The sequence below is a fragment of the Micrasema longulum genome, unplaced genomic scaffold (assembly GCF_059751315.1).
Source record: "Micrasema longulum isolate JH-2025_06_02 unplaced genomic scaffold, ASM5975131v1 h1tg002765l, whole genome shotgun sequence".
In the NCBI taxonomy this organism is placed as follows: domain Eukaryota; kingdom Metazoa; phylum Arthropoda; class Insecta; order Trichoptera; family Brachycentridae; genus Micrasema; species Micrasema longulum.
In genome coordinates this window covers 2,211-18,200 of record NW_028279891.1, presented here as the reverse complement: position 1 = coordinate 18,200, position 15,990 = coordinate 2,211, and the positions used below count along the sequence as shown (strand labels likewise).

Here is a 15,990-nt window from a genome sequence, read left to right as displayed (position 1 = left end):
TAGCCATAAGTGATCGATGTAAAAGCCGTTAAAAGTGCCCATAGACTAATTTTTAATCCGTAACTGCCGTAATCGGTTGCTTTCAAAAAAATACCCGGCCAGTACGGACCTACTCCGCATCTGTCGTCGTCAGTATTTCTTTTACGAGAAGTCACCCCGAGGAGGGCGTTCAATTTAAAAATTCCCCCCGGGGTCTTTTTATTTTTCTTTCAAGCGCGAGTAGATGATTACCTCCTCATAACTTGTGGTTACTGGTGAGCCACGTGAGTCCCTCGTACAGCCCGTCCCCTGAAGTAGCACACGCGGGCTGCACGTACCAGTTGCGGTCTCGGATGCGCGTGAGTCCCAACTTCTCTTGAATCTCGTGCGGCTTCATCGCTGTAAGTCAAATAAAAAATTCCATTAAGTGAGTGAAAACAAAATAAAATGCCATTTATCGCAAGTATTAAGAATAAATAAATGATGATAAATGATGATGATAACCACCGCAAACAACAAAATCTAATTTAGGCAATACCACAGTCGTCATTCTGCTGTCAGTTCGACGGCCAACTGTGAAACTGGCGACGCTGGCGATGGGGGGTTGAATTACGGCCAGTTACAGTAAAAATTCCAACAAAGGTTTTTTCTCAATTGGTTTCAGGTGCTGTGGTATATTATTTGTAACTTTCAAATTCCTTCTTTCCTTCCTGCTGACAAGCCACTAAAACTGCCTTTCTTAACCTCGGGTCGCGAGGGGTTTTGAGATTGGTCGCGGGAAAGCCCAAAAAAAGTGACAAAATATAGGATTTTAAAATATTTTTAATTTTGATCAATAGGTAGATCGATGTTACATCACTAATTTTATCTCATTAGGTACTAGCATAAAATATATAGCATAATATTGTAATCCTGGTTTCTTTGATTTCAATAAAATCGTAAAGAATAAAAACGTTTTTTAATTCTAATTTATTATTGACTTTTTATAATCTATAATTACTTTTATGATTTTATTAACACTGGAAAATAAGATAGAACGCGGGCTTCAAATATTTGTATTTAGGGTTGCCAGTCAAAAAGGTTAAGAACCGCTGCTCTAAAATATAGGCTTAGCGGGTTATTCATTTTTAAAAAAGCTAAAAAACCACTCATACATATTTTAAATAAACCATTCAACTTGTGAATTAAACCCCAGGTTGTATCCACACCATCACAACTTGATCCCCATTATACAGCGCAGTTATTTAAAACTAGTTTTTACCGTTTCCGGGTGGATCAAAAATTCACCAGAGTAGAACCAGAACCCTGGACGAAGGTTTTTGAGTGGATTGCAACTCGCAGGAAAAAATCCTGAAAAAGAAAGTCAAGCGGAGATATGCCCGCCTAGTTGTATTGTGGTTGGCGCGTTTCCCTAGCATGCGTTTTGATTCCTGGCAGGGTGAATGTGAAATGTTGGGTTTTAAAGGAGATTATTTGATGCAATATTTCATTTTTACTGGACTTTGCATCTGAAGTTTGAGACTAATCAGCTTATCTGCCACGGAACAAAAATGATCAAGATACGCTGCAATTGAAGTGCCAGTGCAGTGCCTTATGCACTAATGGGTGCAGATAGGGAAACGATGATGATGATGAGTTGAAATGGCCATGATGTTTTGATATTTGCATTGATCAAAAGTCACAAATATTGCTTCAAAATATTTGTATAAGAGTAAAGAAACAATCATACAAAAATAAGCTTTTACATAAATTTTTACAAAATATTACTTACTTTAGGGGATATTTTCAAAGCTGCACATTGAAAATTGGTAATACAGGAGAACTCCAATAATCCGGATTAATGAGTGCCAGACATTATTGCTTTTGAAATAATAAAGCAAATTGAAATTACATTAAAAACTTACTTAAACATATCCAGCCAAGTTAAATGCACAATTGAATTTTATTTACATTTTTTTTATACAATTTTAATCCCATATGCCTGTTCATCCTTGTAATTAGATAATAAAGTTTTACCGTCGGGAAGATCTTGCTTATTGGCAAAGATGAGTATAATTGCGTCTCTCATCTCTCGGTCGTTGATGATCCGATGCAATTCCTGACGCGCTTCGTCTATTCGATCCCGGTCAGCGCAGTCTACTACAAATATTAGTCCTTGGGTCCCTGAAATATCAAAATACTCTTTTGGTTCCACATAACAGTTCATAATGGCGTTAGTTGGTTGGATACGCAGATATAACTTTGTTGAGTGAAAACCCTAGAACGGCCTGTCAGTCATTCCAAAGCAAAAAATATGCTCTTAAGAAAAAATGTTATTAAAGGGCGGTATGATAGACATTTATGTTTGACGACAGTAGGAGCTTTCGACTCTACATTAGTACACTATTTAGCAACATTTTTCAAAACATTCCTGTCTAGATATGTGTACAATGAGTTGCCATAAATAGTCAAAAAAGATCAAAATATTACCACCCTTAAAAAAATTTGCCGCCCATATCAACACTGAAAGGAAAAAGTTACCAATCGTCATGTTGCAATTTTACAGAAGAGCCAATTAAAGTATTTTTTCAATTATTAGCTACAGATCTCCTTTTTGTTCGGCAAGTTCTAGGACCAACTATCACATGCACTCGCCTATCCCTAGGCTCCACAGATATGGTAATTAGTATGAGGACAAGGCAGATATATTTGGTTCTGACTTGAAAGTTATAAAACGAGTCTGATTTCTTTTTTTCTCTCTAATATAATTCTTAAACTTTTCTTTACATTTAATAATGTTTTCCTTTTTTGCTTTTTCATATTTATGTATTTATTTCGTTAATATTTTAGGTTGCTTAAGTTTATTTACCTACTTGTTACTATTGTTATAGTTATGCAATTTTATCATTTTTTGTTATGTATTTATATATGTATTTTTTATTTTCATATCTATGTTCAATATATATGTTAAAGGCAATTTATGGCATTTATGTAAAAATAAATATCAGATTTGAAATATTATTTTTAATTATGTAGGAATCGCGCCATATATAATACGTATGTATGAGATTTTTTAATTAATTTAAAAAAATAAAAAAATACTTTCATTGGCTCTTCTGTAAAGTTCTTACATGTCGCTTGGTAACTTTTTCCTTTACAGCGTCGACATGTATAGGAAAAGTATAATTAAAAAATATATCAACAATGTTTCGACTATGTTCAAATGTTTGTAGACCGGCTGGATTTACTCTCTAGGGCGTTTTAAGATTGAAATTTGTCACAAAAGATAGAGAAAACATTTTTGAGAAAGAATTATGGGGAAGTATAGGCATTTACAGGACTTATGGAAGAGTTGAGAAAATGTGAATGTTTAAACATAGACAAAACGGTGAATGTTAAAGTGTGTCAAGTGGCCTCTTAAACCAGCCAGTGACAGGTAATAAGCCCTGTGAATGCCTAGACTTCCATATTCCCTCTCTGTTGTAATTCATTTAATTATATAATTTTACTGAGATAACTGAGATAACATAATAATAGGTACATATACAAAAAAAAACCCCTAAAAGTGAGTCAAATTAATACCAAAAGCTGAAAGTATAACTGCTTCCTGTACAGGGAGAATGGCTTTATTTTCGATTATTTTAAAATTTTGCTAAAGTAATTTTTAACACAACTAGGTGTTATAAATCACAAAAATATACAGCGTCGTAGCTAGGGTCATGAGCGCCCCCTAACAAGATTTGAATTTTGCGCCGCTCGAGACTTATTTTCTCGGATGAGAAAGAGAAAAGGCTGTGGGTCTGCATAGTGCGCCCCCCAGTAGGTTGCGACCCTGGGAGCTGCACGTCTGGCAAGCCCCTAGCTACGACGCTGAAAATATAACAAAATAAGATGGGGAGATCGATGAAACAGCTTTATTTTGGTAATGCCGATGGGCTTCTGGCCTAAAACGCTGTTGATATTTAATCCACCACTGATCTATATGCAATATTGCGGAAACCTGAATTATCGGGAAAAACAAACAGCAATTGTATGAGCTATATACTGACCGGTGTAATAATGCCTCCAGAGCGGCCGTATCTTGTCCTGCCCACCGACGTCCCAGACATTAAATTTAACATTTTTATATGTGACAGTCTCCACATTAAATCCTACAGTTGGAATGGTCGTCACTGACTGCCCAAGCTTCAATTTGTACAAAATAGCTGAATACATCACTTAAGGAAATATACTGGGAAACCAAACTGATTGCACGACATATAAAAAATATTGCACAATCCCAATACTGAACAACAATCTTATAATAAACAAGGAATCATTTCATGTTTGCGAATTTTCACCTCCTCCAGATATAGCTAAAAAGCCAAATGATTAAAATACCGATGTTCCTCTAAAAAACCTTTAAAATACGAAATCTTTTTATTAAAAAAAAATATATAAGTAAATAATGACATTCTAACATTTTATTTTAATCACATACATGAAACTGAAAATTCTCAGTTAAATGTAAAATAAGTTGACAAGGAAAATTACTTACTGAAAGAATGTGTGAACACTGCTACAAAAAAATATTGCTAGTTGGCCTTACATAATGAGATGCACATGTAGCGTAGAATAGTATATTCTCATTGATAATATTGATTATTTATGTAGTATGAATTAAAAGCTTAGTTACAGCTGTTATGGATGTATTGAAATATGACTTTACAAAAATATATTTAAGTTAAATATTTACATAATAATTACACTGAATGTTACAAGAACTAAAAAATGCGATTCCCTTGGAATTTTGCATGCTAATTTTCGATCTCCTTTCCAAATTTTAGAGTAAAAGATGTTAGAAATTTCAGAAATTTGTTTTTTTTTAAAGAAATAATGTAGATACAATGACATGAACATTGAAATTAACCTTGGCAAATAAATGTTTGTCGCAAGGAGCAAAATTAGCTGTTCAGAAGAGGAGTCCTGGTCCCGACCCTGAATTATGGGAGAGAAGTATGGAGTTGGAAAAACAGGGATGAAAGTAGGATGAATTCTGTCACTTAGGCGAATGTGTGGTAAAACTATGTACGATAGATGCACAAATGTCGAGATCTGCACATTATGTAAGGCTGAAATAGACATTATCATTATATTACAAAATCAAGAAAGGAGCTCTGCGCTGGTTTGGAAATGTAGAGCGGAGGGACAGCGAAAGAACGGCTAAGAATATTTAAATATCTACTTACTACTCGTAAACAACTGTGGTAAAAAATGGGATTCAATTTAGTTACAGCAAGGATCAAACTTCGGACCTCTGGGTCGGAAGGTTCGTTCTAAATAACAGGAATCAAGTTGCGATAAGAGTAGCGAACGAGGCCTCAGATTTAGAGTCTGCCTTTGTGCAGAGTATTTACTCGCAGTTAAGCGTAATAGTAAAGGATACTAGTTTTTCCAGCAGCATCGAGTCCCAGCATGAGGATTCGCATCTCCTTGTTCCCAAATATCTTGGACAGCAACTTGCCCATGGTGTCGGTGCCTACTCTGCCCCCACCGCCTCAACTGCAATTAGAAAATACACTTTGTTATAATCACACAATTTGGTCAACAAAAAATATAAAAAAGCTTTATTCAAATGTATATATTTTATGAATGATACTTTGGAATATAGTATTAATAAAACCTTTAATCCAAATGCTTAAATTAATTAAATTTTTAAAAAATCTTAATCGCCAGACATAGGACAAATTATTGTACCACAAAAAGTTGAGTTAAAAAAAGTTCAAAATTGTTGGGTCTCTTTAAGAGGTCAGAATGAATTATTTTATTATACTTTTTTATGCAACTTCAAAGTTTTTTTAACTTCACTTTTTGTGGTGTAACTGGTCATTTTCCCCTTTAAATGCGAAGGAAAGAACAAAGAGAAGTAATAAAATAAAATATAAAAAAAACAACTAGAACAAAAAATATGAAAATAAAAAAAAACTTTATTTGATCAATTTCTTATAAACAATATTTTGAGTTTGTCCAAATTTTTGTAGACAAGGACTGGATTCAACTCCCTGGGGAGAACATTTAAGAGAAGGTAATATAATTCTCTTAAATGTTCTTCATCTCTGTTGTAATATGTTAATATAAACAGCTCCCCAGGGAGTTGAATCCAGTCCTTGTCTACAAAAATTTGGACAAACTCAAAATATTGTTGATAAATTACCTGGTCTATGAAAAAGTTTAGAAATTGAAAAAATAATATTTTCAGGCGTTGCCTAGTATGTAGGTGAAATAATTCAATTAGATGAATCTCACCCGCATAAATAAAGGTTTCAGCTCTTTAACTTCACAAACATCAACAGATGAAAGAATTGAAGGAATATAGATGTTCAAATATAGGCAGAATGGTGAATGTTACACAGTGTGTAGAGTGGCCACTTAAACCAGCCATTGACAGGTCATAAGCCCTGTAGATGCCTAGACTTCCATATTACCTTCTCTTAAATGTTCTTCATCTCTGTTGTAATATGTTAATTTCTTATAACTAATTTAAAAACAAAAAAAAACGATTTATTGTATGTTGAGGGATGAATGTCTTTTTATTTTGATATTTTTCATTTAAAGAAAAAAAAACTACAACAAAGACAAATTCATTTATTATTTCAAATGTTTTTTTTTTTATTGCATGCTGACAATAATACTGCCCTGCTAGGGCTAAATGTCGTATCTGCTAAATTGAACATTTTACAGGATAGAAGTTTTTTTTTTGCATAGCGATAATCGGAGAACCGGCAATCGATACAGGCTACTTTTTATTCGGAAAAATAAAAAAGAAAATAAAAAACGACAAAACTAATTAATGAAGAAATTTCTCGAAGTGTTCAAAAATAATATTAGAAAAACCAAAAATGATGAGGTAAATAAAACTGGAATTTGTAATAGAAACACAAATCCCGAGAATTGCTGAATTATGGCACGAGATATTTTTAGAGGCGTGGGAATTCGCAAAGAAATCAGGCACTAAACCGCGTATAGGTATTTTGACTATTATTATAGAAACTCTGAGTGGGAAAACGAATCGCGCGATATCCGCCAGCCACTCGAATACAAAAATAACATTACACGAAGTGCTATTGAACACCCAGTGTTGCATAGGGCGCGGCACTGGTACTCTAATTGCAACATATCTTGAGCAATTTTCTAACTTTGGCGATCACTCTTACGCTTTAGGTACCGATCAAAACGGGCAAAAGTCTCGAAAATAAACCCGACGTAGAATTACTTAATGAACAGATAACACATGTGCATTCTCCATTACTTTACCCATTGTAATATAATTTTACTAATGACTTTTTACCCTTTGTTTTTCAGAAATCATTATTTACAAAACCACATTCACGAAGGATGGGACACCAAAAATAAAATAAAATACTTAAACTCATTAAAATAGCATTATATCAATTCATTAGTTAACCCAAAGAAAATTTGTTGATAATGATCCTTAAGATAAAAATAACTATATTTAATTTACTTACATATAACTTTGAATTATGTATCCTTACCTCTGTTCTGTATAAATACATTTAACTTTTTAATAAAGATACCAGTCTCGAAAATGTCGCGAAAGCGATGAAACCGGTCACTGTATATTCCAAATTTGTGGATTAAAGTATCACTCGTGTTTTATTTATATAATATATTAAAAAACAATTATAATTGAACAAAATACAAAACACCTGTACACGCGCGAAGAATATATAGATGCATTAAATCAGCAGCAAATAACAAAGGAAAATGAAACAAGAAATTATAGCATGGGTATGCAGAAAATTAACAATAAATAAAGAGTTTCAATATAAAAAGTATTGAAGGAACAGATGCGATGTATCATATAGTATAAACAGTAAAACCAGTAGAACACCTAGCACGTCTTTATAATTTAGAAAAGCAGTGATTAAAAGTAATGATTTAAAATTGTATAAAGATAAATGAAATAAATCTAAGTTTCCACGTTTGTTTTCTAACATGTGGAGCCGTGGAATGGGTGAGTATTTAGCATAGTTTGAAATATGCAAATCAACAGCAAAATAAGTATTTTGTCTCGTCCCACGCTGTCTCACATAAAAATTCACAAAATTTAAAAGTTAAGGGATTGTCAAAAACATTATTGAATAACTTGAAAAGCAGCAGTAAATAGGAAATTTCCCTTCTATCACTAATACATATTTAACTGCTTCATTAAACATTTATAGTTTAGCTCTTCAATTGGAATGCGTAATTTGAAATTCATGAATCTTAAAAACTTGTGTTGGACCGTATATTATGTAAGTATTATCCTGCACTGGCGCCGGAGGCGTAAGACCTCGTCGCCTTACCTTCATGTAACACAGTTGATCAAGATACTCGGCATATTGTGTACCAATGCGTGGCCCTATGCACCATCGGGTATGGTAAGGGTATGATGATAAATATGACTATAAAATAGATATTCTAAAAAGTTGATTGATTCGAAAATGACTTTGAGGAACTTTGTGATTAATTTCGTAATTTATAAAAATTATAATTCGAGTTTTGTGCCACTTAAGTTTTATTCACGTATGCAAAGCTCGGATTACAAGGCCAGTAAATCATTGTTTATCGATATAGCCAACACATATATTCTTCTATAAAACACAAATAATAATAATAATTACATGAAATTTCGTCAATAAGACGTTACTGTTTCTTCAAATAAAAATAAAATAAAATTCAAGCTTTCATACAATTTTTAGTTATTATTAATATAAAAACACTGAGGTATAATTAAATAGAGATGATGCTTCATAAAACGATAGTTAGAAATTATGTTCCGAAAAATGAGCGTCTCGCATCAACATTGTCGTGCAAAACACGTAGTAGAGTAAAAAAATACTAACTGTCTATGCCAGGGGTGGTATTCTGAATCTTCTCTACCCCCTAGAGAGTGGTTAATTCAACCTAATTAAGTGTTTTAGGTAATGCTTAAGGTCGCGACCTTAAGCATTACAAACGTTTTTTTTTTTTTCCGTTTTTAAACAATTTTATACATCATTTGACGTTTAATACTCAGTGTAGCCATTTATACGAAGCAAAGTGTCGTCACATTAAAAAAAAAATGTCAAACTTGATCACTCTCTAAGGGGTAGAGAAGATTCAGAATACTACCCCAGACTACACATCTAAATTCCAAATTACGGCGGACTAATTATGATGATACATATTCAAAAGGTTTACATATTCTGTATATGAGAATCCTAACATCTTTAGGGCTTTTTCTTTGATATTATTTAAAATGAGTGGAAAATGTACAGCATGAGTCAAGAGTTATTCCTAGATAATTAGTACATACATATTTAAAAAGCAATGTACTCGCTTCGAAAATAATTGATCGAAGTAATGGAATGAATATTGAAATATCTCAACCTTCACCGCTTCCCGATATCAACATTATTAATGTTCGCTAATATTATTATCCAAACACGTTAAATAAACACTCAAAAGAACACGCGATCGGAAAGGTTATTAGAAGCTAATTATATCAATAATTATACATATTCCAATTACTTTTTTTTTTAATCAGTGGTCAGGTGCCTGTCTGAGATCGCGCTGATTTTACAAAAAATGTGCAATTTGTAAAATAATAATATAAGTTAAAAAACCTGCATAATAGAATCTCATAATTTGTTTATAAACAAGAAATTAATGGTTCATTAAAAGGATAATTTTTCTCAATTCAAATTTTGTAAATATTGTTTTAGGAACGGCGACATTTTGTGAAAAGGGGACATTAATTGAAGTCATCTTCTACGTCAAAATATTTTTATCTCTTCTCTTTTATTCCCGCTTCTTTATCGATGATGTAACGTTCTTTCGTCTTATCTGTGTCGATGCATTTCTGCGTGTGAAATATAATCTGAACCCTGAACGAGTGTTTTAAACTCGATGGCCCGCCGCTCTCGGGTAAAAATCCCGCAAAGGGAAATCGAGCGGAGGAAAGTCTGCCTCGTAACGTAGTATTTGGCGCGTTCGCAGGGTCCCGGATTTGATTTCTGAAAAGGTTGCAATGCAATGTGTGTTTTTACAATTAATTACTTCATTTTTTTTAACCGTAAGACTGATCACCCATTGGAAATACTCGTTTGAATTAACAATGCAGTGCCCTATGCAACATCGGTTAGGGCTTATTATTTACGAACTAGTCGAAAATAACTTTGGTAGAAAATAGAATTTAATTAGATCAAACTTCGGACCATCTGGACTTCGAACCTCTGAATCAGAAGTTTCGTTCTATAAAGCGGGAATCATAAAAGTTATGATAAGAGTAGTGAGGGTTTGATGAGGAAGAAAATTTTGCACTTAAAATAAATCAGGCAACGGATTTTGCTATCTTGAATTACTAAAACCAAAAATCAAGTAGGCATAATACATATAATGCATCAAGAATGTGCGTAAGTTTTGATTTCGACCTAGTAAAGTTTAGCCGAAATCAAGTAAGGGTTGTTATCACCGGAGCCCTCACAGGGCACTGCAGATTGAACAAACACCTTGCTAGAATGAACCTTTCCAAAACTTCTAAATGTAGGTTCTGCAGTGCAGATGAGGAAACACCTATGCACATTCTATGTTAATGTGATGCTTTACATCATAAAAGGAGCCTTTCGGGGGACCACTGGTTAAACCTGAGGATGTTAAAGAGCTCACCCCGATACTTTACGGATATGGGATTGGAGGGGGAGATTTTGGAAAATGTAAACTCTCGCCTTCCACACAGCAGCCAGGCTTTTTATAGACCTGCAGCACAATCACAAATGACTATCGACGTGCTAATTAGCGGCGTGATAACAATTTTTCACCGTGGTTGTTTATCGTATGCGCGGTCACAAGGAAACATCCGTGAAAGTTATCGATCGGGATTATTATATTTTTTCAATATTGTCATACTTCAACTTGATGCTAGGCAACACCTAATATTAAATGTCAAAATTCAAAATATTTACGTTTCGCAACGCATAATCAATCACATATTTGAATTTTACCGGTGTAAATTCGTATCCCTCAGCGCACAACTCGGCTGCAGCAATTGTTTCATGTTGGAAGATCAAGCACAAATAACAACAAGAATGCACCTTTTCCCAGAATCTTAAATAGTTATAACAAACATATTTTTGAAATTGATATATATTTTCTAACTTTAATTAACTATAAGAAAAATGCCAAGGCTATAATTGCAGATAATAATCATTTAACTTAATCAGTACTATCTATTTAACATTTGTAATTTGTTATATACTTGTACATTTGTATTTATGTCTAAGAGGAAAAGCTGATCTGAAGCTACTCCGTGGGGATCCGTAAAATGATTTTTTTTTTTAAATTATTTAAAAATTATAATAATAAATTAAATTTTGTACTTTTAGTTAGTATTAATTTTTTTATTTTTTGCAAGTGATATGATACGGAGTGGCTTAATACAGTTACGCTTTTTTAAAAAAAAATTACATTCTATTTAGTTTTTATATAGAAAACTATAATTGGCCTAAAATTTTGGTTTATTTGTATATACTGTATTTTTTGTTGTAATGGCTGTTGTTTTCTTTAAATAAATAAATAAATAAATATGGAGAATATTCCTAAACTGTAAGTAAAATAATTTAGTTTATTTTTTTGTTCACAATTTATCATGCTATTTATTTGTTTTGAATCAAATTGAGAAAGCTATTAAACTAAACATTTGTTGAAGGCGTTTGGCGTTTTGCAACGCGACCGCGATAACTTCAGCGTGTTCATAATTGTTCGTTGTGATCGCTCAAATACTTAGCACGTTTTTTAGCACGTCGATAGTCATTTGTGATTGAGCCCCTGGACTTGGAGGGCGAGATTTATCAAAATGTAAACTCTCGCCTTCCACACAGTAGCCAGGCTCTTTATAGACCTGGGCTTGGAGGGCGAGAACTATTCACGGGGACCCGTCGCAACAGATCTTCACGGATCGCGGTGACGTCAGGTGCTTGCATAACACTGACCCCCACCACTAAGAATAAGAATGTACATAGTAAAATACTCTAAGATGTTTCTCACCCTCGTTTTTATTTTTATTTAAAACAATTATCAAATATTTTGTCCACCCATATAAATATTTCAAACAAAACCTAAGATTTTTCGTTATTATGATCCTTTGAAAATTCGATATATTATTTTTTAAATGAAATATTATATCGAACCCGAGTACTATCACAAACTGAAATCTTTAGGAATCCGGATGGGAAAATTAATGGTTACAATTACTAGATTGTACGTCAACAGTGAAGCTCGCAATTATTTGTAGATTTCTCAATGAAAAGCCCCAGGACCTACCCGAGCGCGCCTACGCGAAACGAAAGTAATAGAACACCTTCTGTAGAATGTCCACCGATTATACTTGGCGATTTCTCCGCTAATGTAAACAAATATTATGTCCCATACTGAAGCTGCGGTACCATAAATGTAACAGTCGAGTAGAGAGAGGCGAGAGTAGTCGGGTACTACGTCATTATAGGAAATGGGAACCACAACCGGTCTGATAAATATCATTTGCCGTTACTTACGTCATCGTCGTGAGTTCTCCTAAAGCCGAAAAATATATACGCAGGAATTTAAGTTAAAAATTCATACCAATTAATGAAATTACGGTAAAATATAATTTAGCGTAGTCAATTTTATGAGTAGGAACATATTACATATCGTCGAGACCGTAGAACAACGACGCGAGTGATTTTCTTCAACTTTACTAGAGAGCCAGTACTTCCCCGCAACGTTTATAATAGTTGAAAAAGTGCTTTTTTTCAAAGTTATAATCAGCGAAACATATCGTCGAAACATAATTTTGGCAAAATAAAAATATTTTCATGAGGGAATTTTCGACTCTTATTGGATGTTACCTAATCATACGATACGCGTGGAACCGATAGGGGGCGATGTTTCTGAAGAACAGTACCGCGGATCGGAGTCAATAATGTGTTAGATTGATTTTAAAATAGTTTTTACCACTGACATTATATAGTGCCCTGAGGCCTCAAAAATTATGGAACTTAACTTATGCCCAAACGCTCAGTCATGCCCAACGCGTATTTAGTCGTTCTCGTTCTTCGTTGTTCTAGGCGTGACGTTTACAATTGAAACAAAAATGCCTACTTGTGTCATGAAAACATGTAAGAACCTTTCGGATAAACATTGTAAGGATTGTATAACTTTTCATTGGTAAATATTTGCTAATGAGTGATTAACAAAGATTAAAACAATCAATATTTAAATATGTTTTTTTTGTAAATGTCAAACTACGCCTGGCGGCGCAATTGCGAAGCTCTTCTTAGTTATAGCGATGCAACGATAGGAGTAAGTTTTTAAAATATAATAAACGTGAGTTAATATTATCTTTTCGTTCCTAAAATCCAGCGAAAAGAAATAAATGGGTCGAAATTATAAGGAATTTTAAAAAAGAACCTGATTGGGATCCACCAAAAACGAATGTTGATTGTTAACGTTAAAACATTTTTATGTACTAAAAATGAGCATCCTTTTATTTTTGGTAGCATATGCATGCTCGTTGAATACAGCCCTGGTTTAAATAAACAGTACTTAGTAACTATGGGTACGTTTTCGTGTCACTACTTTTAAAATATTTTACTCTATAGGGCAGATCTATGTATTATATGTCAATGATTTTACTGTCTACTGGAATAAGTTTATTTAGGAGATTGGCGGTAATGCACGCCGACCGCCACTGTCTAAATACACCCACATCGTTAGCCATACATGAAACCAACACGTGCGTACAATCATTCATTACTTGTTACTCATGCCAAGCCATTGCAATCCTGATATCCAGTAAGAATCCACTACCTCGCAGTGGCGAATGGTGATTTTATTTACAGGTAAGCTATAAAAAATATTATATATATTTGTACCTACATAGGAGGTACATAATATAATGTAAGTAATATAATACTATAAATTGATATTTTTCTGTGGTTCTGTGCGATACAACAACTTTCATCCATGAAATCAACTCAAACTATGTAACTTCGTGATATATTATATTATAAAGATATATTATCCATTACTTTAATATATAATTCATTATAAAATAAATAAAAAATACCACTATGAATTCAGTCGATATTAGGTACTCAATTGAAATGTCAACTGGCCGCACCGACAACGCCTTACCAAAGGATTTGTCGGCTAATTTTTGTAACCGACGAATTCAAATGTAGTACTTTCTATAAGACTTCTCATTAACCCTTAGACTGCTAAACAACGATATATCGTTGTTGATAATCCCTATCATAAAGTTCTAACTAGACTGATGCTGACGTCATAATCCCCAAAAGGGTAAATGAATTCGGGAACTGCTTGTTGCACTTAACCGTCAGTGGTATAAAACATTTTCAAAACATGAAAATTACTTATTCGACGGGTTATTATTCAGTTTCGTACCTATTTCAGCCCTACGGAAAATTTGATACAAAAAATGTTTTCTTACGCGCGGTAAAAATTCGAACATTAAATTGTACAGCAAAGTTTCTTGAAAATTGATGAAAAATAATATAAAATATTTTAATAAAAACGAACTACTTTGAACGACGTCACTTGTTCATATGAATCATCCAAGATATATTTTACTCAAACTTTGTTTAGCATGCATTAATGGAAGTGGTAGGTTTGATAATAAGGGCACTTTGCCCCGCAATCAACAAAAAAACCATCATAGTACTGTCGTTTCAATAATAACTATTAAAATAATGCGCCTTGAGATTGCTGTGCGAGCTTTGTTTGTTTTTATATTCGATTAAGAAAGGGTTTACAACCGCTGTACGAGAATGTGTTGCGGGCGGCACGAGTTGTCTATCTTGCTCACTCCAATGGGCATGAATTGGATATTTATGAAATGGAAGATTTTTCTTGGAATTGCAATTAATTTTTAAAACAGTAGTGTGTTTGGAAAACAACGTATTCGATAAAATATTTTTAAAATGTATTAATAATAAGATTTCTGATTAGATTCTTGAAAAACTGCGTAGCAGCGTAAGGGTTAAAATAAATCTATTTGACTTGTAGTCTACCGGGTTGTGGCAACCTACGGTCGTTGAATGTCACGCCAGTCACGGTTTCGCCAGAATGAACGCGAAAGGTTTGCGGCGCGATAAATATACCTAATATATATGGTGTTGCGTTTTGCGTTTTATGTTCAAATGAGTGTATCGTTATAGCGATACAATGATCCCTCTTTATAAACCTGTTACAACAATGAATGAAACGTCGCCTGCTGCAATAAAGGAATGAATGAACCACTCGGTAAACATTACTGAATGAACTGCAATGCCCATTGTGGGACTTAAGTAAATAGAAGAACGAGTACCACCGAAATACTACCAAATCTGACACGCGTCAAACTGAAAGGTTGGTTACAAACGTTGCTTCCAATAAATCACTAAAAGGCCCTTTTCACACATGCCACGACAGGCGCCGTGGCGCAGTCGGCTAGACGGCCAACTGTAAAACTGGCGTCACGGGTTTGATTCCCGCCAGTTGCTGGAAGAAAATCCAAGAAACATTTTTTTCGCAATTGGTCTAGGTGTTGTGGTGCATTTTTCATTACCTCCTTCCATATCCCCTCCATCCCATCTGCTGACAAGCCTCAAAATAGAGGCTTATCGGGTTATTTCTTTTAAAAAAACATTTTTGTTTAATCCACCGGCGCAGTAATTTTACCGGGTTCACCCAACAAAAGCTAACACGTTGGTTGGTTGTAAACTTACCGCGCCGGGTGGATTTGCGCGGCATGCGTGAAAGGGCCTAACAACTGAGTAGTGATACACGTGTTATGCCTATAAAGAGTGCGTTATTTATATTATATTATGCATTAAGTAATATACGTCCGGTAACTATCCTGTATATAGCTTATCCGGCCTAATTTAAGTATCCGGCCGGATACCGGATAGTAGCTCAATTTTCGGCCGGATATCGGAAAATAGATCAATATCCGGCGGATACCTAATATTCATT

The 15,990-nt window shown here is 34.0% G+C and overlaps 1 protein-coding gene across 1 annotated transcript; it reads right to left on the bottom strand.

Annotated features, from left to right (window-relative positions):
- Positions 1-203: 203 nt before the first annotated feature.
- On the bottom strand, positions 204-5,494 carry Arf6 (ADP-ribosylation factor 6). The gene is made up of 4 exons (XM_088241145.1): positions 5,384-5,494; positions 4,008-4,163; positions 1,996-2,142; positions 204-378 (listed from the first exon to the last, which is right to left on the bottom strand). Exons 1-4 carry the CDS (start codon positions 5,463-5,465, stop codon positions 236-238), a joined length of 528 nt encoding a protein of 175 aa, XP_088097271.1. The 5' UTR covers positions 5,466-5,494; the 3' UTR covers positions 204-235.
- Between the last annotated feature and the right edge of the window lie 10,496 nt (positions 5,495-15,990).